Here is a 24629-nt window from a genome sequence, read left to right on the forward strand (position 1 = left end):
GGGCTGTGTGCGCGTCTCCCGGGGTCTTTGTTCTTCTCTAATGGCGCCCGGAGCCATTCGCTCACCGCCGTGGCGAATCCTGCAGGGTTCGCCTCAGCTCCCGTTCACGGGGTGTGGTGGCTGCAATAGTTCCTTTCCACTCACGGTCCCGCTTGCTGCGTCCTTTGTTCTTGTGGGCCGTTTTGGTTTGTTGTTTTCCTCCTCTCTGCTGGTGGAGAGTCAAGATCTTGTATTTTCTGATAAAGATTTCATCCTTTCTGCTGTGTATTCATTTGTTTTCTTGTTGTTTGAGTTTTCATTGTTTTCTTTTTGGAAGCATGCTAGGATTTCAGTAAAATTCCTATTGAATCAGGCTATTTAGGAATTTTTGTTGGCTTTTTTTTTTTGTCATTTTTTGTCTCTTAAGAAACCACTGAGAGATTCAGTCCCAATCATTTGAATGCTGTTACAGGGACCTCAGTTGACTTTATATTTATAAACTATAACCCCACCTCATGCACATCTTTTTTTTTTTTTAAACATGTATTTTTTTGACTTAAGAATTGGGGCTATTTATTTATTTATTAAAGATTTATTTTTTTATTTATACAAGCACTGGGTACAGTCAGAAGCACAGGAGGGTGAGAGAATTCACCAGAGCCAGAGCAGGGAGCAGAACAGGCAGAAGGACCGAAGTACACTGCTGAGGGGAGCAGCGGGTGGCAGGAGAGGTCTGCGCGCCATGTGGGACCCTCCTCTGGTGGCCGGGAAGCAGCCGGGGATCGAACCGGAGCCACAGAGGCCGCGGGCAGCTTCGCAACCCAGCGCTCCACCGCTGCGCCACCGGGGAGGCCCCTCATGCACATCTTTCACTAAACTAACCAACCTTACTAAAGAGAATTTAAAACTTCAATGGCCATTATGGGGAACAGCTGATCGCCCCAATCTTTTGTTTCTCTAAACTGCAGAATAGACAAACAAAAGGAGATTATTTTAAAAGCTATCCAAGACCTCTTCACCTTAATAGACAGCCTTCAAAGAGAAATTTTTGAAACTCTTGGAGATATGGAATGCTTTCTTTGGTAGGTATGCAAAAATTTCTGTAAGACAAAAATAATTGCAGAATCAGCTCTAAAAGAATCCTTAAAACATGTAAATTTTTTTTTTTTTTAAAAAGGCAGGCTTGACCATCTAATAACATCCGCCAGAATTTTGCATGAACTAATGAGTTTTTAAGCACACCTGCTGTCATGGTTAAAACAAAAACTTTAAGATCTCTACCTGCATCTGCCTTCAAGTCCATGTGGCCTAAAGACAGTGAGATGACCTTCTCGTGCTTGGCCCAGTGAAGGCTGGAAGAAGACAGTGACCAGAGGGCACATTTCTGAGAATTTTGGACAACTAATGGGCAAGCACTGGAAAGCAGCTTCCAGGCCAAGGAAGCAGATTCACACCTTCCTTGTAACTAATGAAGTGCCCCACTTCCAGGCCAGAGCAGCAGGAAGGAATCTCTGGGAATGTGAGGGGCCCTGGGGCACTTTCTGTCAACCTAATTATGAGTGTGAGAGGTTACAGATTTCCCCTAAAGAAAAAGGAACATCAAAGTTAGGTCAAGCCACTTGTAGTTACAGTTTAATAGGAAGAGATAGCTAATGTAGCTATAGAAAGACATTCATGGATTGACTTTGTTTTAAATCTTTTTTATTTTGAAATAACATTTGACTCACAGAAAAGCTGCAAACATAGTACAGAGAATTCTTGTATACCCTTTATGCTTCATCCAGATTCACTTCATCTGTAAGCCCCATTTTCTCCATAATTTTCAGGTATAAGCAAAGGAAACAGGTAATCTCTCATTAGTTAGAGAGAGAGAACAGATAGATAGATGATAGAGTATACACACACACAATCTCAGAAATAATGGCTCTTCCTTAGTCCATTCAGCGTTTTGCAAAACTAAGGCCATTCTTAAAATTAAATTATAACTAAAGATATGCTTAAAATTAGGGATTATCTTACATAGCCAGAATACAATGATTATATTCAGGAAAATAACATTGATACAGTACTATTATCTAATCGACAAACCTTACCCAAATTTCAGCAATAGTTCTCTGCTGTCCTTTATAATACAAGAAAACCCAATTGACAGATCCTTTGATCGGACAACTGTGGTAATTTAAACAACATTCTGTTGTAGATTTTACTATCACATAAAACAACATGCTTATTATAGTGAAAACAACAGAAGTTATTCTAATGAACTAATTTTCTTTCCAACTACCAGTTTTTGAGGGTGGAGAAAGAGAAGTAACTAGAGTTGAATGAGGAAGAATGTATCTGATATAGAACCTAGTTAGTCCTGCCTTTGACCTTCAGAACTAACTTCCATGACTTCAATTTTACAATTTCACATTTATAAAATGGGAATATCTACCACCTATGTAATGATAACTTTTTATTCAGAGGATGATAACCAGTGTGCATTTTACTGTATATCAATGTCCACTGTTGCATAAATCATACGAAAACATATTTTGCTCCTAAGAGTTTATGAATAGTCGACAGTCCTTGTCTGAAAAATGGAGATACTATTTTCCTCTCAAGGTAATTGTGAGCCTAACTCTTGCCTGTCACATTTATGAGTGAATGAGATGAGTAAGGGGAAGAGTCTTACAAGTATTTGGCATGCCAAGTAGACCAGTACAGTGTTAGTAAATTTAGTAAATCAGTTATTATTGTATGAATGAAGGTTTTAGGTACCCTGGTCAAAATTGCAGAGGCTAATTGTTCATCCATGATTTGGTTTCCACTTTGATTTACAATCTTTAGATTGGAATTGTTTTGAGAAAGAATCTAAGTATTAGATTTAAAGAAACTAGGAATATATCTTCAGTTGTCACTGAAAAAATAGGTCATTTGGAGAAAGCAGGGTTATAAAAACTTCTTTGAACACCCACCCAGCCCAACCTGTTAAAAGAATCTCACAACTGACATTTCTTGTGAATTAGATGTTTCCACAAGGTTCAGACAAAATTGGAAATCAGGATCTCTCTTTCCTTCCTTCCTGCAGCCCCACAGTTCCCAGTTTTAGGGTAAACCACACCGGACCAAAAACCTGGGTATGGTCCTCCTGATGGCATTGGTGGTCTGATACTTGACCACTGCAACTGTTCTGGAAAATGGAGCGATATCTACACACCTCTGCAGGGAGGACCAGCCAATGTGTGGGAGCCCTTGGTCTTCAGGTCCAGGTCCAGGCAGTTGTGGTACTTGGTCCCAGGCTTCCTTACCAAACGAGATGGCCAGTGGGCCAGATTGGGCCACACCAATTTTTCTTATTATTTGTCAATATTTGAAAATAAAAATTTCACACCTAACCAATATTAGTTCTCACCCTTCTTTGAAGAACTGGTGGGCTGGTGATACTGTTACAGGGCAGGGCACCCCAGACCCCCCAAACATGCCTGCTCTAAATAGTTTCTGCCATCCGCCACATCAACAGAAAACAAATGAGACTTTAGTGGGAAGGAACTTTAATACAATTAGTGAACAATATAGAAAAAACAAAGAGTCTAGTTTCTAAATCAAGCACCCAAAGTCACCCGTCCCCTCGTGGGTAAAAGTCCACCCAAGCGGGATTGGCCCAGAGCAAAATCCCAAAGCCTGCCACAAGTCCAAAGCATCTTCCAGTGGGGACCCACAGAAAAGGATCAGAAATAACCAGACAATTTGGAGGGAAAAGAGCAAAATCAAAATCAAGACAAAAAATGCCATTGTCACCTCCCCACGGGTCTCTCACCCACATCTATATCAACCAGTCCACGTCCAAAAGGCAAGCATAGCTTCTTTACGTGTCTCTTGGCTCCATGTGCCTCCCCTAGGTCTCCTCCTGGCTCTCCATCCTGCTTCCTTCCTTCCTCAGTCTCCTCTGCAGCTTCTTTCTCTGCTCAGCAACACCCTCCTTTTGGGTGGGGCAGAAAACCTGGAACCTCCCCCTTTCCTGGGTACCACCCTGTTACAATACTGACCAAAAAGCCCTCATCTGGAAATTTTCCCCAGCAGGGAGCAGGTATGGGGCCACCCCACAGTCTCTTGTGAAAGGATAACTGAAATGAGGGTTCGTCATAACTCCGATACAGCACGAAAATGAGCTCATGTGAAAGACTGCATTTCATTCATTAAGGAGGAAATTGATAAGGTGTTACAGCCAGTTCAAAGGAGACTCCAAAATCAGGAATGTAAATGTGCCGTTGGTGACAAAACTGGGGAGAGCAGCTCAGCTAAAGCTCCACTGCAGAGAATTCACGTCTGCAGCCAAGAAGTATTTTGCATTGAGACCTGCTGTCTACAGCTTACAAAGTTGTGAAACAGCACCAATAGCATCAACCAGATAACCAGCACGTGTCTCTCTTGAGACACTAGATGTAGGCAAGGCCTACTTCTACATGGAGAACGTTCCTCCATATTTCTATCTCCTATTGTTGTATTTACAGACTGCGAGGCCCCAGTATTTGTCCACCCAGATCCTATAGAGTTGGAATCTCTCTTATTTTTTAGATTCTTTAACTATGAAATGCAGAAATGGGACTAGATAATCTTTAAATTGCTTGCAACTCCTTATTTCAAATTTCTTAGTCCTGCATCCATCCAATGGCTCATACCCACATCACCTCTATAAATAATTCGTTCTTATTCAACTTTATTCAGGTCCTTATCAGTGAGATGTAGCTCCTTTCATTAGTGCTAAGGCTAAGGTGTTAATATGGGTGATGTTTTATTAATATACTTTAGCCCATGTAACATCTACAGCTTCAATTACCACCCTGAACCTTCAGCACTTTCATGAAAGTTCTGCACGACACAGCTTTAAACCTCTACTTCCAAGAAGGTTCAGATGGCTATCTGTCACCCCGTAAGGCTTTGCTCCTTCCCCTCAAACTCTGCTCCCCCTTCGCCCACTCCTGGAGAGAGGACAATCTCTACTGGTAAACTGGGTAAGTGAAGCTGAGAAAAGAAGCCATCTACACCACCTTCCTGGACCCCAGCTGGGGGACAGAGAGAATCAGGGTTATAAAGGCAGATTTAATTGCCACATGAGACCGGGCATGGGAATGGACCATATGAGCCTATTATAACTTGAGATTTTATTACAAAAGCCAAACTGTTACTACCTGAACAAGATCAGGACAGTTTGTGATCAGAGTTTTCACCTGATAAGGAAAGATTCTCCATACCCCATTCATTTGACAACTATTTGAGTGCTAGCACCAAGGTCTATTTCAGCTGTTAGGAGCACAGCATGAAGACAATGAATGAAAAGCTCTTCTCTCATGTTTTACATTTTAGTGTAGAGATTTTAAAGGGAAGTTGAAAGACAACAACTCACGTTGTATTTCAGATCTGAGCAGAGGACTGCAGTCACAGAGAGAGGTGTGGGAATCCATGCCTACAGACGATGCTTTTATGTGTCTGCACTATCTTTCACACATACTTTTATGTCATTAAGATAAATTTAAAAAAAATGTGAAAAGTTCAGGCTAATTATGGGAAACTGTATGTTTTCTCAATTAATGGATATTAAAAGGTGATCACCTACCACTTGGGGTCTTCACAGTATTTTAACATTAACAAGGCAAGGGGTTCATGTCTTCCAGAACGATGTTAGAAGGGGCATAACAGGAAAAATAAAGCTCTCTAGCATTTCAGAGAACAAATTTCATATATTTATAAAAAATCAAATAATAAATTGAAAGAAAATTATGCCCAAATTCTGAATGGCTGAATTTCTAATTTTATAATTCAAGAAAGAAAAGGTGCTATAGAGGGCCTCCCCGGTGGGCGCAGTGGTTGAGCGCTGGGTTGCGAAGCTGCCCGCAGCCTCTGCAGTGCAGGTTCGATCCCCGGCTGCTCCCTGGCCACCAGAGGAGGGTCCCACATGGCGCGCAGACCTCTCCTGCCGCCCGCTGCTCCCCTCAGCAGTGTGCTTCGGTCCTTCTGCCTGCTCTGCTCCCCACTCTGGCTCTGGTGAATTCTCTCACCCTCCCGTGCTTCTGACTGTACCCAGTGCATGTATAAACAAAACAAACAAACAAATAAATAAATAAAACATGCCTCTATAAAAAAAAAAAAAGAAAAGGTGCTATAGAATTTAAGCTCAGATGCTTTAATGGAAGGATCTGATTCACTATGTACAGGATTCTCTGACAAAAGAGCACTGGTTGGTAGCCAGGTGACCCAAATGACACCAAAAACCAAGAGCAACTCAGGATTCAATGAACGTTGACAGTCTTGGCCGGTTTCACATCTTCGATTTCAGCCGACAGCCAGCGGTAAGTACGATGACGCCGGAGCACCTCAATGGCCTTCGCTTCCAGGGGTGTTGGCTGAATACCAAGGTCTTCCAAGCCAGGCAGGTGAGGCAAGGTCTTATCTGTGAGGTGAACCTTTGAGAAAACAAAGAACCACAGCGAGCACTGAAAACTGGCCAGGAACACCAAGTGAGACACATATTCAAACATTCAGGCAGTGTTTTGCTCCCCACTCTGTCTCTGGTGAATATTCTCACTCCCAGCACCTCGGCCTGTACCCCAGTTCTTGTATGCATAAATAAATCTTTAAAAAAAATAAATAAACACTCAGGCAGGCCAGAGGCCCGATAACCACTTGATTGTTTTCAAAAGCTATGTGGAAGTGTGGAATTCACTCAAAGTGCACTACAGGAAAACAGCTTAAGGGAAAAAAGGCCAGGGCACCAAATATCAGCCCAAAGGTCTCCAGCACCATCCTTGAGCACAGAACACTGGCTGTAAGTGAGCCAATCTAAGGTTTAAACAGAAACTAATTTGAAAAGCACAAGCCATCACCCTTAGCAGGGGTGGCTATATAAGGGGTTTCAGGAATAAAAGAGGGGCGAAAGCAGACAAGGCCCTCTCCAGCCCTCCCTGGGTCTACTCTCTGAGCACAGGCACTCTCGTCTGTTTAACTGCTGGGGAACAATTAGCATCTGTCCCTTGCCTGTTAAGAGGTAATGCAGTAACTCTGTCTACATTTAACCTGGGTGACCAATGCTCACTATATACCTAAATAAACCAAAACTACCTGTGTGTACGGGAAGAAAATGAACTCTGAGCACCCCAGATCACCACAAACATATGGTGCAGCATCAATGCTTCATCCTCCCCACCACAGAAGTTTGCATTTCTTTTGCCAGGTGCTATGAAGCAGGCTCCACATCAAACCCAGGCCTGCTGAGGCTACTGTATCAGCACTTTCCCAAGTGTCAACAGAAGGGGCACATCAGTGCAGGACATACTAGCGAGATGTGATAGCTACTTCCTCTGCCCTATCACTTGGGCACAGACAAGAAACCTCGAGATTGGTCTCAGTTTCCCAAGCCAGCCTGTCAGAGGGAAGGCTACTGCTCCTCAATCACAGTTGTTCCCTAAGGACTATTTTTCTCTTTCCTACATTTTAGCTTTTAGGTCACAGTCCAAGGGAAATTTGGCTGCTTCCAATTGATAAAAGGTCAATAATTCTTCAACAGTAGAGACAGGACGGTATTCTTATTTCATTTATACCCTCCCTAGAAACACTTCTAGAGCAGTCAAGAATTGATCAATGAGGAAGAATTGATCAATGAGTACAGGAGCCGGCAAGATGGAAAGGCCAGGGCTGTGGGGTCAACATGCTGTCGGGGGACAGGAGAGATGGCAGGAAACGGGTCAGTTAATAAGAAAGGATTCATCGACCTGCCTGGATTAGAGTGGAGACAATTATTTGCTCTAATTTGCTGTAAGTTGAAAAAAATCAATACTTTCATAAACATTTTCATAATAAAATGTTGACTAGAAAGAGAAAAGCAGTCAGTCCTGTATTTTGAGAGTCACTTGAGTCATACCTGCCAAGGGCCCAGATAAGAGCTGCTCAACGCATAGTCACCCCCAAACAGGGTGCTTCCCATTGAAACTGACATTAATTACAATGAAGTAAAATGTGAATGTTATTTCTGCATTCACACGAACCACATTTCAGGTGCTCATATATTTTGGACACTGGCTAGATTTTGGACACTGCAGGTTATAGGACAGTTTCATCACTGTGGGAAATTCTACCAGACAGTACAAGCTGAGCTCTAGACTGTGAGAGAAAGGAAGATCCGGGCGGGGGGGGGGGGGGGTGGTTCTTAGGGGTACAAAGAACAGGAGCAAAGGTAGAAAAAGGCTGAGAATGGGGTCCTCGGGCCCCACAACAAGCAAAGATAAGGGAGAAGCACGTGAACCAGGGAGACTGAAAAGGATGGCCTAATGAGAGGAGGAAAGCAAGAGAGTAGGGCCAAAGGAGAGATGGAAATTCAGGGTTTCAGGGAATGAAGGGGCCCCTATGACAAAAGCTGCGCATGGATGGCGTGACATGAGGTCAGAGAGCTGACTACTGGCTGTGGCAGAAAGGAGATGCTAGGTCACCTTGCCAGGGAAGAGACAGGAATAAAGGCCAGAATGGAGTGGGTCAAAGAATGAAGTGATACGGTCAACACAAGTAGAGACAGCATCTTTGACATGTTATGACACAAAGAGACACAAGGCAGCTCACAGGGGCGTGAGCGGAAGAGGGACTTTGCCTTAAAAAGGGCAGGGTGAGAGGATTCACCAGAGACAGAACGGGAAGCAGAACAGGCAGACTTGAAGAAATACACTGCTGAGGGAGCAGCGGGAGAGACAGGAGAGGTCTGCTGTGCCATGTGGGATTCTCACCGGCCAGCCAGGATCGAACCCACGCTACAGAGGGCTGCGGACAGCTTCACAGTGCGGCGCTCAAGCCCCTGCGTCACCAGGGAGGCACAAGGCAGGGGGTTTTTAAGGCAGGTCTGTGTGCTGATGACATGATCCAGCAGAAAAGGAAACAGGCATTGTGTCAGAGAGAAGAAAATGGAGGAAGCACAGACGGGAGCAGGAGCGCGGATGGGCTCCAGGGCTTCCGTGCAGCTGACTCCAGAGATAACAGACAAGTGGGAAAATAACCCGTGCAAGCAGACAAATGTCACTTCTGGATCATCCACACAGACTCACCCGCTCCACCTTATCCCTCGTTGTCCAGGGCTCAAATGGATTCATCTCAAACAGTCGTCCTATCAACCTAGAAGAAGGAATAAATACACATAAGTGCCAAGCTGCTCTCTGCCAATATTCAAGCCAGCCTATAAAGCCCCACGGAGAGAGGCTGTGATGGGGGCAGGAGCTCACTGAATCATTTCTGGTTTTTTTTTTTTTTTTTTTTTTTTTTTGAAAAGATATACAACATCCCCCAGCCTGAGCTGCGAAGGTGCCTTTCTATCCAAGCTAACCCAGCCCGGCCTCTGTCACTTTGGAGACTTCACTGTAAAAGACATACTCCCTAGAGCCCAAATTACAAATGAAGCTTCATGTTAGCTCTTTTGCAGAAGACACAGAAAGAAGCACTTTACTTACTGATAGGCAAAATGGGGCATGGGGTATGGGAGGAAGGGTCTGTGGGCCACAGCAAAGATGTACTGCACCAGGTCAAAAAGGAGGTATCGATTTGGCCTATAAAAAGAAAATTCAGAGTTCTTCAAATTATTTGCACCTCACAAGCTTTCTTTTTTTTTTTTTTTTTTTTGTGGGACCCTCGCTGGTGGCTGGGGATCGAACTGGCGCTTCAGAGGCTGCGGGGCAGCCTCGCAGCCCAGGGCTCAACCGCTGCGCCACCAAAGGAGGCCCCTACAAGCTTTCTTTTTTTAATTGAACAAAATTACATTTTTCTTATGTAAAATAAACATATCTATTATAATCAATATAGTAGCACATACACACAAAATCACTCAGTCCTACCAAAGACAGACTTAATGTACTCAATATATATCCTTCACATTCTTTATAAATGTAAGATCACACAGTTCATCCTACTCTGCACTATCTTTTTCATGTAACATTAAATCACAACATCATTTTGTCGCTGAATGTTCTAGTTTGCTTTATGGTTATACATGTTACACTGCACATAAACTATTTTACCAATATCCCAGTTCTGGTATATTTAAGTTTCTAAAAATAATTTCCTTTTATAAAATGATGCTTTAATGAACATTCTTAAAGCAGTAATTATTTGTACTTATCCATAATTATGTTTTTATAATACATTCCAGACGGAGAGTAGATCAAAGTATATTTTGAAATGTTAGGGCTTTTAAATACTTCCAAACTGCCGTCCAAAGAAGTGACATCAGTTTACATAAAATGCTAGTTTTTCCCTCACCAAAAATGAGTTTAGTTATAAAAAATTAGCAAACAAAATTTTCCCAGCCAGGTAAAAAAGGTACCTCAATATTTTAGTTAGCATTACTTTAATGCTAGAAATTAATTTTTTCTTCATATATTTTTGACATTTATATCTTTTTTCTCCATTAAGTCCCTATATATAATGATTTGTAAAACTGCTTTTTATTTTAATGACATAGTTGGAAATGTTTTTATAGTTTGTATTTTGCTTTTTAATGTTTAAGTATTTTGTGGCATATTAAAGTTTAAACATTTCATTTCATCAAAACTATTGATTACTTTACTTTTTGGTTTGATTTTATATTTAGAAAACCCCTCTAAAGTTACAAGTGATATAAATTTCTATATTTTGTCTATTGCCTTTTTTTAAACCACATGCACCATATTTTTGTATGGACGAAAGGTTAAGACATTAAACCATTTCTAGCCCTATATTTTGGAATGTCACCCATATCACATGCTGTATTCTTACATATATTTGACACTATTCCTGGACTTTCTGTCCTATTCCATTGATCTTAATAGTTTTGTTTCAGCATAAGCTAAACTTAAAATTACTATTACTTATAATACATTTTAATATCTCTTCACTCATTTCCCTAATCCTTTTAGCCTTTAGCTCTTTGAGACACACTGGAAAAATACAGTGGAAGAATGACTGTAAAAATGAAATAAATAAAGCTATTAGTGACATGATTAGAAATTAATGATGCTGTAAAACATTATGATTTTTTCATTTTAAGGTCAAACGCTAACAACCTACCCAACAAAGGCAAAAGTTTTTCCTTTGGCATCTGGCTCCTTAATTGCATTAATAATTCCTTTAGACACATCTACAACCTGTAAGAAATGATAATACATGTTAAAGTAATTGTGGAGAGAAAGACAAACAGGGAGAGAAAGAAAAAAAGGACGAGTGGATGGAGGGTGGGAAGAGGGAGAGAAGAACGGAGCCCACGTCAATCACAAGAACAAAAATATGATAAAATAATAACATTGTCTGTTTTCAGAAAACTTCTTAAAGAACCTATTTCTCAAAATAAAAACAAGAAAAAACCCACAAAAACAAAAACAATCCTACCTCTCAGGCGCTGAATAATCTCCACACTGGAAGTTCACCTAACAGGACGTGTTTGTCTTCAGATGGCTCTCAAGGCCCGGCTGACTTGCCTTTGCCCGCTCTTTCCAAACTCCCCCCTTACCACTCCTCCTAGCTCTGTCACTGAGCTATCACGAACTATTACGCTTACCCATATGGAACTACCAAAAGTCTACCATTTTACTTTAAAAAAAAAATTTTTTTTTTTAAGACTTTAGACCCAATGGTTTTCAACTGGGGGTGATTTTGGTCCCCAAGGGAGCACTTGGGAAATGCCTAGAGACATTTTCAGTTGTTACAATAGGGGGTAAAAAGAGGGTACTGCCATCTAGTGGCCATAGGCCAGGAGAAACATTCTACAACTGTCCCTACAATAGATAATCATCTGTCCACAAATGTCAATAGTGCCCAGCTGAAAAACCCTGGATCAACCTAATACAGAATCCATCATGCTCCCCCACGTCTGGACCCTGCCCATACTCTATCTGTGTGGAACACTTCCCCGAAGGCCTTCGTCCTTTAATGTCAGTGATCATTAAGGTCTCACCTCAGATGTCATTTCCTTTGAAAGGCTTTCCCTGATCCTCAAGTCTAGATTTGTAAATTCCTCTGATGGAATTACCTAAAATCTCCTGTATTGTAGCACTTATCACAATGCATGAAATTTCTTTGCTGACCTACCTCTGACTGCTAGCAACTTGAAGAGAGCAATGGATCTGTCTAGTTAATCTCACTATACCCACAGTAACATGAAACGTGTGTTCATTAGCACATTAAGGGGTTGATAAATTTTCTATGAAGGAATGAAGTGAAGACACAGAGAATGCATGCACCACTGAGATTTACTGTGAGGTAACTAGTTGAAGCAAGTTGATAAAGAAGAAAATGACAGTTACAGGATTAGAACAAAACTAGAAAACAGATCACCTAAATCTGAGTTCAGCTGAAGTTCCTTCATCCAGCGTACTTACATATACTGGCTGTTTCTCTGTCTTCAAGCCCAAGGAGGTAAGAGGCACACCACCAAACCAGCGAATATCTGGTCGAAGAAAGAGTTATTTTTAGAAGCCTTAAGCTGTCATGAGACCCACCAATCTGCAGGTACTAATGATTAGCACAATCACTTAACATACTAAAAATAATAAAATAAAAGTGGTCGACATTGAGGAAGCTAATAATTTTATAAGGAGGATCACTTGCTGTTTGAATAACATGGAAAGTAAAAAGGCCAATATGTAAGGATACAGCGGACAAGGCAAAGCTGTGGACAGGCTAGACTGCTGTGTTCTGCTCTATCACGCTCCGTGTGTGGCCACTCCCAAGACTGCAGCCCGTTCAAAGGAGGAGCACAGGGACCAATACATCAGCCCCAGAGCACAGAGAATTGCAGGGAACGATGCTGGTAAGAATGGGAATGTAGAATGTGATGAGTGTAGCAGCACAAACATGTGGGAAATGGAAACATTACTAAATATATATGACACTGAGATCATCATTCTACTAACTTGGAAAAAAAAAAAAAAAGAAAAAGAAATGGTTCACATCTTACCATAAACCAAAACTATAGAGCTATATACTAACTATAACTAGTTAGTAGGGCCAAATTTAACCCCGGTTCTCTCACTCCCAAGTCCACGCCCTCCCCTAATCTAAGGTGCTTTTCTCTGGACACAGAGCAATGCAGAGCACAGGAGGCCTGAGCTCACTAAGCAACAACAACCTAGGGGAGGAAAACCGTGATCTGTCAAGTCAGAGAACACTGCAAGCTCATGTTTAATTTCAACTTGCTTAACCAGTAACTTCTCTTCCGCAAGTAAGAAAGACATACTTGCAAAATAATTGAGGAATCTGTCCTCTCTTCCAAAGATGTCCGATGGTTTTATGATGGTGGCTTCTGGAAATGCAGCTCTCACTTCTTTCTCTCCAACAGCCTAAAATAATCAACCAACCAAACAGATCTCTCAGATGAGTGAAAAAAGCCTGAATTCTCTCCACCCTCAGGACACAACCTGTACTTCAAAGGTCTGGTCTTCTTCCAGATTAAGGTAATTATATTCATAAAACTCAGTTACTTACACACACACACACACACACACACACACACACACACACACACACGATGTCTTTTCTCTTCTAGCTGTTGGATTTCTTCCCATATATATTCTAGGCAAGTTCAGAAAGAAGAAAAAAGAAAAACGAGAGTAGGATTCCTAGCCTCCATTTTTCCTTCTAATCAGATTCTCTGGTTTTGTCCACAATCTAGCAGCCTGTTAGAAGGAGAGTGTAATGGAGGCCAGTTAAGGAAGTGGCAGCAGCACAGAGCCAGTGGGAATGGTGGGATGGACATTCATCTTCCTAATCTCAACTGCTGAGCAGCCGTATTCGTTGCCACCTACTCACACCTAGATGAAACCTCTTGTTCCATAAAAACATGAGATCCTTATTCAGTCTTTCTTTCTACCCCAGCTTCCCTTACACTGGCACCAACACTGTGGGTGGCATCCAAGAGGACTTGGACCTCTCTGGGTGCTGGCTTCTTGGTTCCAGTGATGTCCTCCTCCATTCCCGCCTGCCCCTGTGCTCAGGCCACTACCTTCTCAGGAACCTGCCTGATTCACTTTCTCCCTTATCTTCAGTCTCACTCTCTTTATTACCACCTTCCCACCAGTATTAGAAAATGTCAAGATCTTCTACCTTAACAGAAAAAAGAAATTCCAATACCACATGCCCCCTCATCTCTTGCCCCCTCTATCCTCTTACCAAACCACTTAAAAAAATGCCTCCTGCCCCTGTCCCCAGGACCTCAGTTCTGCTCACTCTTCATCACCTATATTCTAGGCTCTGGCCCTGAACACTTGCTCTCAAGCTATTACCAATAACCAGTCTGTCTCTCTCTCTCTCTCTCTCTCTCTCTCTCTCTCTCTCTCTCTCTCACACACACACACACACACACACACACACACATACCCACATCCCTGAATCTTTCAAATCTGATATCTCTTAAATCTGAATATGTCAATAAGAAACACTTCTCAGGCCTCCCTGGTGGCGCAGTGGTTGAGCTCTGGGTTGCGAAGCTGCCTGCAGCCTCTGCAGCACAGGTTCAATCCCCGGTTGCCGGGCAAGGGTCCCACATGTTGCTCAGACCTCTCCTGCCGCCCGCTGCTCCCCTCAGCAGTGTACTTCTTCGTCAGTCTGCCTGTTCTGCTCCCCGCTCTGGTTCTGGTGAATTCTCTCACCCTCCTGCGCTTCTGACTGTACCCAGTGCTTGTATAAATAAATAAATAAATAAATCTTAAAAAAGAAAAAAAAAAGAAAAAAAAAAAGAAACACTTCTCAACTCAGGTTTCAAAGGGGCCAAAAACTCCAACTCTGTGAACTACTCCCCAAATCAACTTGCTATTACCTTATTTCTCAGGTATCTAGAAGAGCTTTTAATATCAGCATTCAGATGTGAAACATGAATGAATTTTTTAATTCCAGCTTCCTTGGACACTTGAGCAATTGCCTGTGGAATCTTGACATAAACGTCTTCAAAATCAAAGTTTCTGGAAGAAAAAAATAGGGGTTAGTTAACACATGACTCAGGATTTCAAAGTTTTCTGTGATAAACTGGTTTTTATATATTATTAAAATTCATAGTAAACATTTAAACAGCAAGGTTTTAACCCAAAGTCAAAATTTGTGTATTTTAAAAATATATTTTATTTTACTTTATTTTATAGGCCTGCTCACTGTCATTATTGTAATAACTTAAGGCTTACTAAATCAGCACAGACATATTCTGTATCCTCAAGGAACCCCAGGGTTGCAGCCTTTAAAGAATGTGGCTGCACTGGTTGGGTTGGCAGGAAAGAAGTGCTGGGGGTTGGGAGGGGAATCACTTCTTACCCCTCCTGGGTCTTTGCTTCCCTCAGGGAAGAAAAAAATATTGTGACCAATTGAATCCACAGTAACTAAATGCTCATACTGCACAAGACTACAGGGGAAATAAAGTTGACTAAGATCCACCAAGTCATCAAAGAACTTAAAATTATGTGATGAGGCAGACAGATCTAAGTCAAACTTTCACAGATGCTGGAAAAATAAGAGAAATGTGAACAAAGGGTTGTGGAATTACAGGATCAAAACATTATTTGTCGATAAATGACCCAGACAACAGCTAAGAGCCATTGCAGCCAGCACTCTTGTCATCTGAGATTATCAGTAGACACTGTCCACAAAGGGAAACCAATGTGCAGCTTGTTGAACAGTGGATCGGGCAAAACCCTCCTTCCTAAGCTCATCCCCACTGATCAGATTTAAGTGCTGGTCCACCCGGGTGCCTTCATCAAGCTGATGACACAGGCCCTGCTGGCTTCTGTGGGCAGCACATCACACTGCTTGCTCACATCACACCTACTGCCCACTACATCCCCAAAGGCAGGTTCACTGGGTTTGTAATAGTTGCTCAACTAATGCTTATAGAGGGACTCCCAGAAAATGTCACAAGTACAATGCCTGGCATCAGGAAGCTACCCAAAGCATACCTACTGAACCCTCGGACAGCTTAGGCAAAGAAGAAAGGAGCCAAAGACATACCTGGTTTCCCATTCTCGCCCAACTAGATTGATGACCACGTTGCTGTGCTCCACGGCCCTTCGGATGGAATCTTTATTTCTCCCGTCCCATTCCTAAAACAGCAGCCACCAATCAGATGAAAATGGAGGGGCGCAGCCTGGCACTAGACACTTCGGTACACCCCCTCTGACCCCGAGTAAGGTTCAGATGGGTGATCGGTTGTAGTCCTAACACAGTGCCATTTCATACAGGATCCATTTATTACAACAAAAATGATTCTGAGGTCTCAAGCTCCTTGTTGATTTTCTCACTCTTCTGGACACAAATCAAAGTATATTTTTTATTCAGGGAGTCAAATGACAGATTTTTGCCCACCCAGCTGGTCCTCACGAATTGGTAAAGGAATCCAGTAGCTATCGTCCTGTCCTGAAATATACCCAAAGAACCAAGGCTCATTTGGGAGGTAAATGTACTCTCCCTATTTAGCAGCAACGGTCAGAGAAGTATTTCTTAAAGGCTAACATTAAGTTGACGTTATAGCATTTCCGACTACTTTCTTGTTTCTTTTAAACTCTTCTCTCTTTGTAACCCCATATCTAGTCATTTCTACTTTAAAGACATAAAAACAACACTGCAAAAGAAGTGACCTGCTGAAACCTCAGGGTGAGGCAATGGTAGATTTCTGTGTAGAATTCTATTTCTGAGCAGTTGCTTAGGACTTAAGTCAGATTGGTAACACTTGTCTAAAATAGTGACTGGGGTTAAATAACCCTGGACAAAGGCACAGGGTTTTTTAAGTTAAAATGAAGAAGAACTAGTTAGCAACTGGTGATGCAGAGGGGATACAGGAGAAACTAGAGAATAACAGCTCTGGAGCAGGGCAAAACGCAAATTCCTGTCTGGCATTTACTAAGTGTGTACAAATGATCTCTCCAAGCTCCATGCAAAATCTGAAAATACAACAATGCAGGGAGTTGGTATGAGTAAGCTCTGCAGCACAGTAAATGACAAAGTCAACGAAAAATAGGCAACTCTACATATAAAAAGCTAAAAAAATTTTGCAGAAAACATGTCAAGGGGGGGTAGGGGCGGAGAAGAAGAGCCGCAGAGTAGAAGAGTCTGGGGTACAATGGCATGGATGGCCCAAGATTGCTGCCTGGAAAGGAAGAATCCAAAGAAAACCAGATCCCAGGGACAGGGCCACAGGGCACACTCAGCTTGGGAGAGGAGACAGCAGTTTCAAACAGATTAAATCAGAGGGATCAAAGCCCCTCACCTGAGGTGGTCCTTCCTTCTCAAAGTAAACAACAATAATAAAATGAAGAACCCCCTCCTTACATCCCCGTTATACCTTCCCTATACTTCCCCCTCCGTAAACACTATTACATCTACGGCACATGATTAGTGTCTGTATCCTGTTAAGGCTGTCAGGCTCCCCGCGGTCTTGCTCATCTAGACATGCTCAGAGCAGAGCTCAAAGCCGGGCACACAGCACAAGCTCAATTAATACCTGCCCCCAAATGGAGTATCTGGCATATGTCTCTGTCCCCACATCTGCACATGAGCAAGCCAGTGAGTTCTCACTTCTGAAACATTAATTTTAAGGATAAAATCAAAGCCGATAAGGTGACCCATCAACTTTAGTCACAAAGAACCAGGACAAAAGCTCAACTCCTGTAAGTGTAATGCCAAGAAGACGATATTTGAGAATAAGACTCTGGAAATGAAAAACTTCTTAGAAACAGGAATTTCCAATATAAATATTATATAGTAGACTTAGCTTGTGAATATTCAGTAAAGTATAAATGAAAATGACATTAAAAATAAAGTCAAGTTTTCTTTATGGATTTAACAGCAGAGGTATTATGGGTGTTTACCATTTTTTTTAATCTTTTTTTAATTTTTAATTTTTTATTTATTTATACAAGCACTGGGTACAGTCAGAAGCACGGGAGGGTGAGAGAATTCACCAGAGCCAGAGGGGAGAGCAGAGCAGGCAGACTGACAAAGTACACTGCTGAGGGGAGCAGCGGGTGGCAGGAGAGGTCTGCGTGCCATGTGGGACCCTCACCCAGTGGCGGGGGATCAAACCAGCACTGCAGAGGCTGCGGGCAGCTTCACAGTCCAGCGCTCAACCGCTGCGCCACCGGGGAGGCCCCCAAACATTTCTTAAAGGGGGAAGGTGGGTAGCAGGAAAACTCAGATGCACCCAGGTTGATGAAAGCAGGTAAAGTAAGCTGTAAGCACTGCAGGCCCAGGCATTGAGGCCAGGGTGTTTCTCATTAGGATCACTGCAGGTTCTGTGGAAAGGGTCTGTGCTGTGCTTCGTAGGGCACTTAGCACCCGATACTAATCTCATAAACAAGTATGGCCTCCAGAAGAGAGTCCACAGAACTTTAATCACTCCCTCAAAGGTTCTCCACTACCTCATCTCCCCAGCTTCATCCCATTGGCAATTATTGGCCTAAAGGAAGAACTTTCAAATTAATCAACAGGAACTATCAGGAAGGATTGTTCTAAGTCAATGCCAAGAAAACAAGTTATAAAACATGCTACTTGTGATTTTCTGTCTATAGAAGTACTGTCCAATAGAAAAATGAGTCATGTAATTCTGAATATTTTACTAGCTACATTTCAAAGATTTAAAAAAAAAGTGGAATTCATTTTAATAGTAAGCTTTATTTAGCCCATATAACACAATGTCATTTCAATATGTAATAAATACAAAAAAATATTAATGATACATTATATATTATTTTCTTCCTAACTAGTGCTTGAAATCTGCTGGATATTTTATACTCATAGCACATCCCAATTCAGATAGCCACATTTCAAGAGTCCCACATGCTGACCATATTGGGCAGCAGAGGTTTAGAACAGAGACTGGCAAGCTACAACCCATCAGCAAATCCAGCCAGCAGTCTACCTGCAGTTTTATTTGAACACAGACACTCTCCTTTATTTACATATTATCTGTAGCTGCTTTCTAGCTGTAAGGACAGAGTTGAATAATCAGGACAAAAATTCTGTGAACTGAAAAGCCTAAAATATTTATTAGCTGACCCTATACAGAAAGTTTGCCCACTACTAGCTCAGAATTTAGAAGAATGCTCCAGATGGGCTCAATCCATTCTGATTACTAACTGCTGCTTTATTACACTGCTGCTCTCTCCTAAAAATGACTTTGGCCACTTACATTTGTCAGCTCCAATAATCAGTCACATAGATTCTTACCAGAAAGATGATCTGGCCCAGGTCACCCATGGGGCGAAGGTGCATGACGTCATATGGGTCACACCGATAGGGTATGATCACCTGTGAGCCCATACGACCTAAAAACAGAACAGATTGAAATAGGGGTCAAGCCAACATAATATGAATACCTTAAATGGCACTGATTTAGACAATATTTAAATTCCAGTATGACTGATACTTTGTTTAACAATAGGCATATTTTGTCACACCAGGTTTTCAGAGTCCCCTATTCCCTAACATCATATATAGAAAACCTGGGTATGCAAATCAAAATTATATAAATCCAGGAGAGGAGTAACTCATAATACTATTAAATGAAAGGAAACACAGCTCACCACTTTGCATTAAGCAACCCTACGAAATGGCATCAGAATATCTTGAATTCAAGGAACTTTACTTACCAAGGTGGTTGACTACATATCGGCCCAGGAAGCCTGTTGCTCCAAATACAGTGGCCACAACCCCGCTGACTGAGGAACGCCCACCTTTCCCGTGAGGCATGACTGCATGGTGAAGCTGGCGCTGGGGTGGGCCATGGAATACCAACGAGTTGAGAGCAGCAATAGAAGAACCTGAAGCAAAACCCCAGGGGATACAGAACACAATGTCAATATACAAGTGACATGAATACAAATAGCGAAACTTTTAACACTATTTTGCTATCAACTCTTCATTTATTTGTCAACAGCAATAATAAACACAAGCTGCTACAACAAAGGATCTGTAGAACATGGGGGAATAATACAAATTAGAAAGTAAACTCCCTACCCTACAAGATGTAATTAACCTAGGAAGAGAAATCTCATTTAAAAAGACAAACATTAGGGCCTTCCTGGTGGCGCAAGGGGTTAAGACACAGCCTATGAAGCAATCCGCAGCCACTGCAGCACAAGTTCGATCCCCAACCCGCCATATGGCACAGCAGACCTGACTCACCCACTGCTCCCCTCAGCAGTGTATTTCAGTCAATCTGCCTGTTCTGTTTCCTACTCTGTCTCTGGTGAATACTCTCACCGCCCCCCCACACCTCTGGCCTGTACCCCAGTTCTTGTATGCATAAATAAACAAATCTTAAAAAAATAAAAAGACAAACATTAAACAGCTCCAAGTTAAGAGGTTATAAACTACCATGGTAAAAGAAGCCAAGAGAATGAAAGTCAGGGAGCAGTAAGATAATCTTAAGGATTCCTGAAGATCGCGCTTTTAGAATGTATTTAAAGACAAGAAATAGGGGCCTCCCCAGTGGCGCAGTGGTTGAGCGCAGATCTCCCTTGCCCTGCCGCCAATTGCTCACCTTAGCAGTGTACTTCCTCGGCCTGCCTTTTCTGTTCCCCGCTCTGGCTCTGAATTCTCTCACCCTCCCGTGCTTCTGACTGTATACCCAGTGCTTGTATAAATAAATAAATCTTAAAAAAATAAAAAATAAAGACAAGTAATAGAATATATTTCCACATGTAACAATGCAGAGAGGGAATGAACAAGTCCAATGCAGGGGACAGCAAAAGACTTACCTGGAACAAACTATGACACGGGTGACATATGAAAGATAAAGATGATGAGTAGAAGTAGAGGACTTAATAGAGAACATTATTTTAAAAAGTGCCAGAAATCATCAAAAGTTTTGATATAACGAGTGGCATGCTTGAAAAAAGAATTTTTGACTTTTAGATAGGTTAATAAGTGATCGGTTAAACCTTCCAAATTTCTTTCCCAGTAACTCGGGCTTTTTACTAGCAGGAACCTTCAAAGTTCTGCATCAGTGCTTAATCTTCTTTATAGTATTGGCAAAGAGATCACCTAGTGTTAGTCTGAATACCTGCAAGGCTGGGAAACTCACGACTTCCTATAGCAGACCACTCTGGTTTGAGCCATTCATTAGAAGGTTCTACTGCATGAAAGCTCGATGACTGCTTCTCAGTAGCTTTTATCCCTATGTAATGATGAAGACCAAATCTAATCCCTTTACATTTAAGCGTACCAATTATATCCCCACTAGGTATCCTCTTCTTCAGGCTAAACATCTGAAATTCCATCAACTATTCTTCATGTGGCAGAAATATAAAACTCCTTTGGATATACTCCAATTTCCAAGTCCCTTGAAACTTACCACAGCTGAGTTTTAGAACAAGTTACCTAACTTTCATCTAACAAACGGAAAACCACTGAAAAACTTCAGCTCCAATCAACAAACTCTGGACCTCAGCACTGTTTTGTAAACTGGGGGGAAAGCTGAAAGAAACAAATAGGAATGACATTAGAAAATCTATGAAGAAAAGGACAGCTGATGTGGAAGGAAAAAGGAAAGGTAGGAGGATGGCAGGGCAGAAGGAAGGAACGAAGGAAAGAAAGAGAAAAGCTGTGTTTGTTTTCTGGACATAATTTCCCAGGGGCACTCTGCCCAGAAGTCACTCACTGCCTTTTCCTATCCAAAAGCATAGAATTGGTAAAAAGTCTAGTTTATCAGTGACTGAAACCAGATATTTAAAACAAGTATCACAGATCAGATACATAATAACAAAATAGTAACATAACAGCTAAATTTAGAAAGTGCAGCATTACTCTAAGTGCTTAATAGGTATTATCTTTTTTAGTGCTACTTTTATTGCCACTTTACAAATCAGGAAACTTAGGCTCAGGAAAGGCTCATGACTAGCCTAAAAAGCAACAAAGAAAATGAAAAGCAGCCCAATGAAGGAAAGGGGGAAAAACAAAATGGCATCCAGAACCAAATAAAATGTTTCAAGGAGAGGTCAGTTAACTTTATCAAATACTGCTGAAAAGTAAAACAGATGAGAATAGAGGATTACAGGGTCTGGAAAACGCTGGTTTTAAATGGTCTTAGAAAGGGTGAGTTTTACTGCAGCAGTGGGAATAAACCTGAAATGAGCAGGCAAAAGAGAGAATGTGAGACAAGTGTAAGAGGAGTAGAAAGAATTCTTCTGATAAGATGTGGTGTAAAGGGGTAAAGAAAATGAGGCTAAGGGAACAGGATAACACAGAAGGTTCTTTTTTTTTTTTTTTTCTTTAAATAAGGTATAGTGGGCCTCCCCGGTGGCACAGCGGTTGAGCGCTGGGCTGTGAAGCTGCCCGCAGCCTCTGCAGCGCCGGTTCGATCCCCGGCCACTGGGTGAGGGTCCCACATGGCATGCAGACCTCTCCTGCCACCCGCTGCTCCCCTCAACAGTGTACTTCATCAGTCTGTCTGCTCTTCTCTCCCCTCTGGCTCTGGTGAATTCTCTCACCCTCCCGTGCTTCTGACTGTACCCAGTGCTTGTATAAATAAATAAATCTTAAAAAAAATAATAATAAAAAATAAATAAGGTATAGTATTTATATGAGTATGCAGGCACTCAACAACTAGCAGTTATCATTCACAGTCTATATATTATGTGACACCAATTAAGTTTAACAAAGCCCAGCAAGTTTCTTTGCAAAGAAATCATGGCTATAAAAACGTCCACTATAAATGATGTAAACCAAGCACTTTCCTAGTATGCAGGAGCTCTATGATGGAAAATAAAGCAATGATCCTTCAGTTACTTTTGGTTCTCACCTCAAGCTAACATCAGAACTACTTGTGGAACTTTGTAAAATGGAAGCTGCAAGAGGCCAATCTCAAAAACTCTGATTCCATAGCTCTACAGTGAGACCATTTCTATATTTTATAAATCTCCTAAGAATGATTCTGACATGTAGCTAATTTTGACAGCAAATGATATTCTGTAACGTCAAAAACACATTTATGGAAAAATACAACTTTTGGAAGTTGATTCAAGGGGTGTGTTTGTAAAAAATGAAAAATGATGATGAAATGTAATTGTATCCCCGATTTTGTGAGTGGAAGAGCAAATGTATGTTTTCAATTAAAGGACGTGACAGCAGATTCAAAACAGAAGATGAGCGATGCTTCGACAAATTCTAAGGTATTCTTTCTTCTTCCCTTTCCACCAAGTTCTGATTCTTCTCTCTCTGAGCACCGCTCATTTCCCAGACCGCAGCACCTGGACTTAAACCACTCTGTATCAGTGGCGATGCCTTCGACTTAAATGGTGATTTTATAAATACTTAATTTAACATTCTCAGAAATTCCCAGATATTGTGGTATTGTCATGTGCATTGTGACCCGGAGAATCTGAAGTTGAGATGGATTAAGGGTTAGAACAAGATCATAAAGTCAATCCATGAAGAATCTTCTCTCCACTTTCCTATTCCTCCCCCACACCCGCCACCCACAAAAATATTACTCAGAACCCCGAACCCTTACAACCACATCAGAACTCTGATTCTCTGGATCCATTACAAGTCCCCCACTTTTTCCCCTTCCCTTTCCACTGCTCGCGTCCTCTCTGATCAGACCCTTCCCAGGCACCCTATCAACAGCGACTCGGGGACGGGGAAGGAAAGGAGAAACTCCAGCGGCATCTCGGGACCTGGAAAAACAAGGAGGCCCGGAGAGCTGGCGTGACAGACGCAGCACAGCGCCGCTGCCAAAACTTTAGATCCCGGCCTCAGAATCCCAAGCGGGGGCCGCCGCTCGGGTGACACTTACGTGACATTGGCAGGGCTCGGACAACCCGGGGATGAACGGCGGCCGCCATTTTCTCCCACAATCCCCCACCCCGGCTCCGCGGCGGACTACGGCTCCTAGGTTGGGCCAAAATTGATCGTCCGCGCCCGTCTGCGCAGGCGCTAACCCGGAAAGAAAGAGGCGGGTGGGAATGGATGGAATTAAGTGTGGCCGAGACTGGTGCTGGGCAAAGAGCCCGAGACGGCAGGGACAGGGCGTGCAGCAGAAAGTGAAGAAGGGGAATAGGAAGGAAAAAGTGTGAGGGTCAGAAATTCAGATCGCGAATGTACCGGAAAGCTCGTCATAGTGCCCAGGCACCTGGCGTCCAGAGCCCCCCATGACTGAGTCGAGGGCCTGTGGAAAGGCAGAGCCCGGGCTGAAGGGGACCTACTTTCCTGACCCTCAGCGCCGCGCCCTGAAAATGTCTGGGCACCCTAGCGACCCGGGAAGAAGAGGTGTAGCTCCTGTGGCCGCGAAGGGCCCAGGGGAGAAAGGAGCAGAGCAAACCGTGAGGAACAGAAATATTGATAGAAATGAGAATGTGCCCGAGAACTACATTCGCCTCGAACCCGAGAAACACATTGTATCCGGGGCTTTGTTCTTGCTTTTCCTGGCTCGGTCAGCTCGAGCCTCTGCAAGTAGGTGACCCCCTGACACCCTGTCTCAGGCGCCATCACTCCATCTGCTTTCCTTGATTTATCAAAGCACCACCACTACCTGACATGCTAATCCAGGGATACTTAGCCTGAGTGTGTTTGTGAGTGATAGGATATTTAGTAAACACATTTAGTGAGCTCGTATGCCAGCTGCACATTTTTCTAGAAAATATGCAAAGTGGTTCTCTGTAGAACAATGTTGTTCTTTTGTTGTTTCT

The 24629-nt window shown here is 42.4% G+C and overlaps 1 protein-coding gene across 1 annotated transcript; it reads right to left on the reverse strand.

Annotated features, from left to right (window-relative positions):
* Window positions 1-6104: 6104 nt before the first annotated feature.
* Window positions 6105-23818, reverse strand: NDUFA9 (NADH:ubiquinone oxidoreductase subunit A9). Its single transcript, XM_037514512.2, has 11 exons — window positions 23738-23818; window positions 19590-19760; window positions 19168-19265; window positions 15955-16046; window positions 14780-14921; window positions 13202-13304; window positions 12345-12412; window positions 11038-11114; window positions 9447-9542; window positions 9048-9114; window positions 6105-6425 (listed from the first exon to the last, which is right to left on the reverse strand). Exons 1-11 carry the CDS (start codon window positions 23784-23786, stop codon window positions 6252-6254), a joined length of 1137 nt encoding a protein of 378 aa, XP_037370409.1. The 5' UTR covers window positions 23787-23818; the 3' UTR covers window positions 6105-6251.
* Between the last annotated feature and the right edge of the window lie 811 nt (window positions 23819-24629).

Source organism: Talpa occidentalis, unplaced genomic scaffold (genome assembly GCF_014898055.3).
Source record: "Talpa occidentalis isolate TD23 unplaced genomic scaffold, MPIMG_talOcc4v2.1 talOcc4.16, whole genome shotgun sequence".
Lineage (NCBI taxonomy): Eukaryota > Metazoa > Chordata > Mammalia > Eulipotyphla > Talpidae > Talpa > Talpa occidentalis.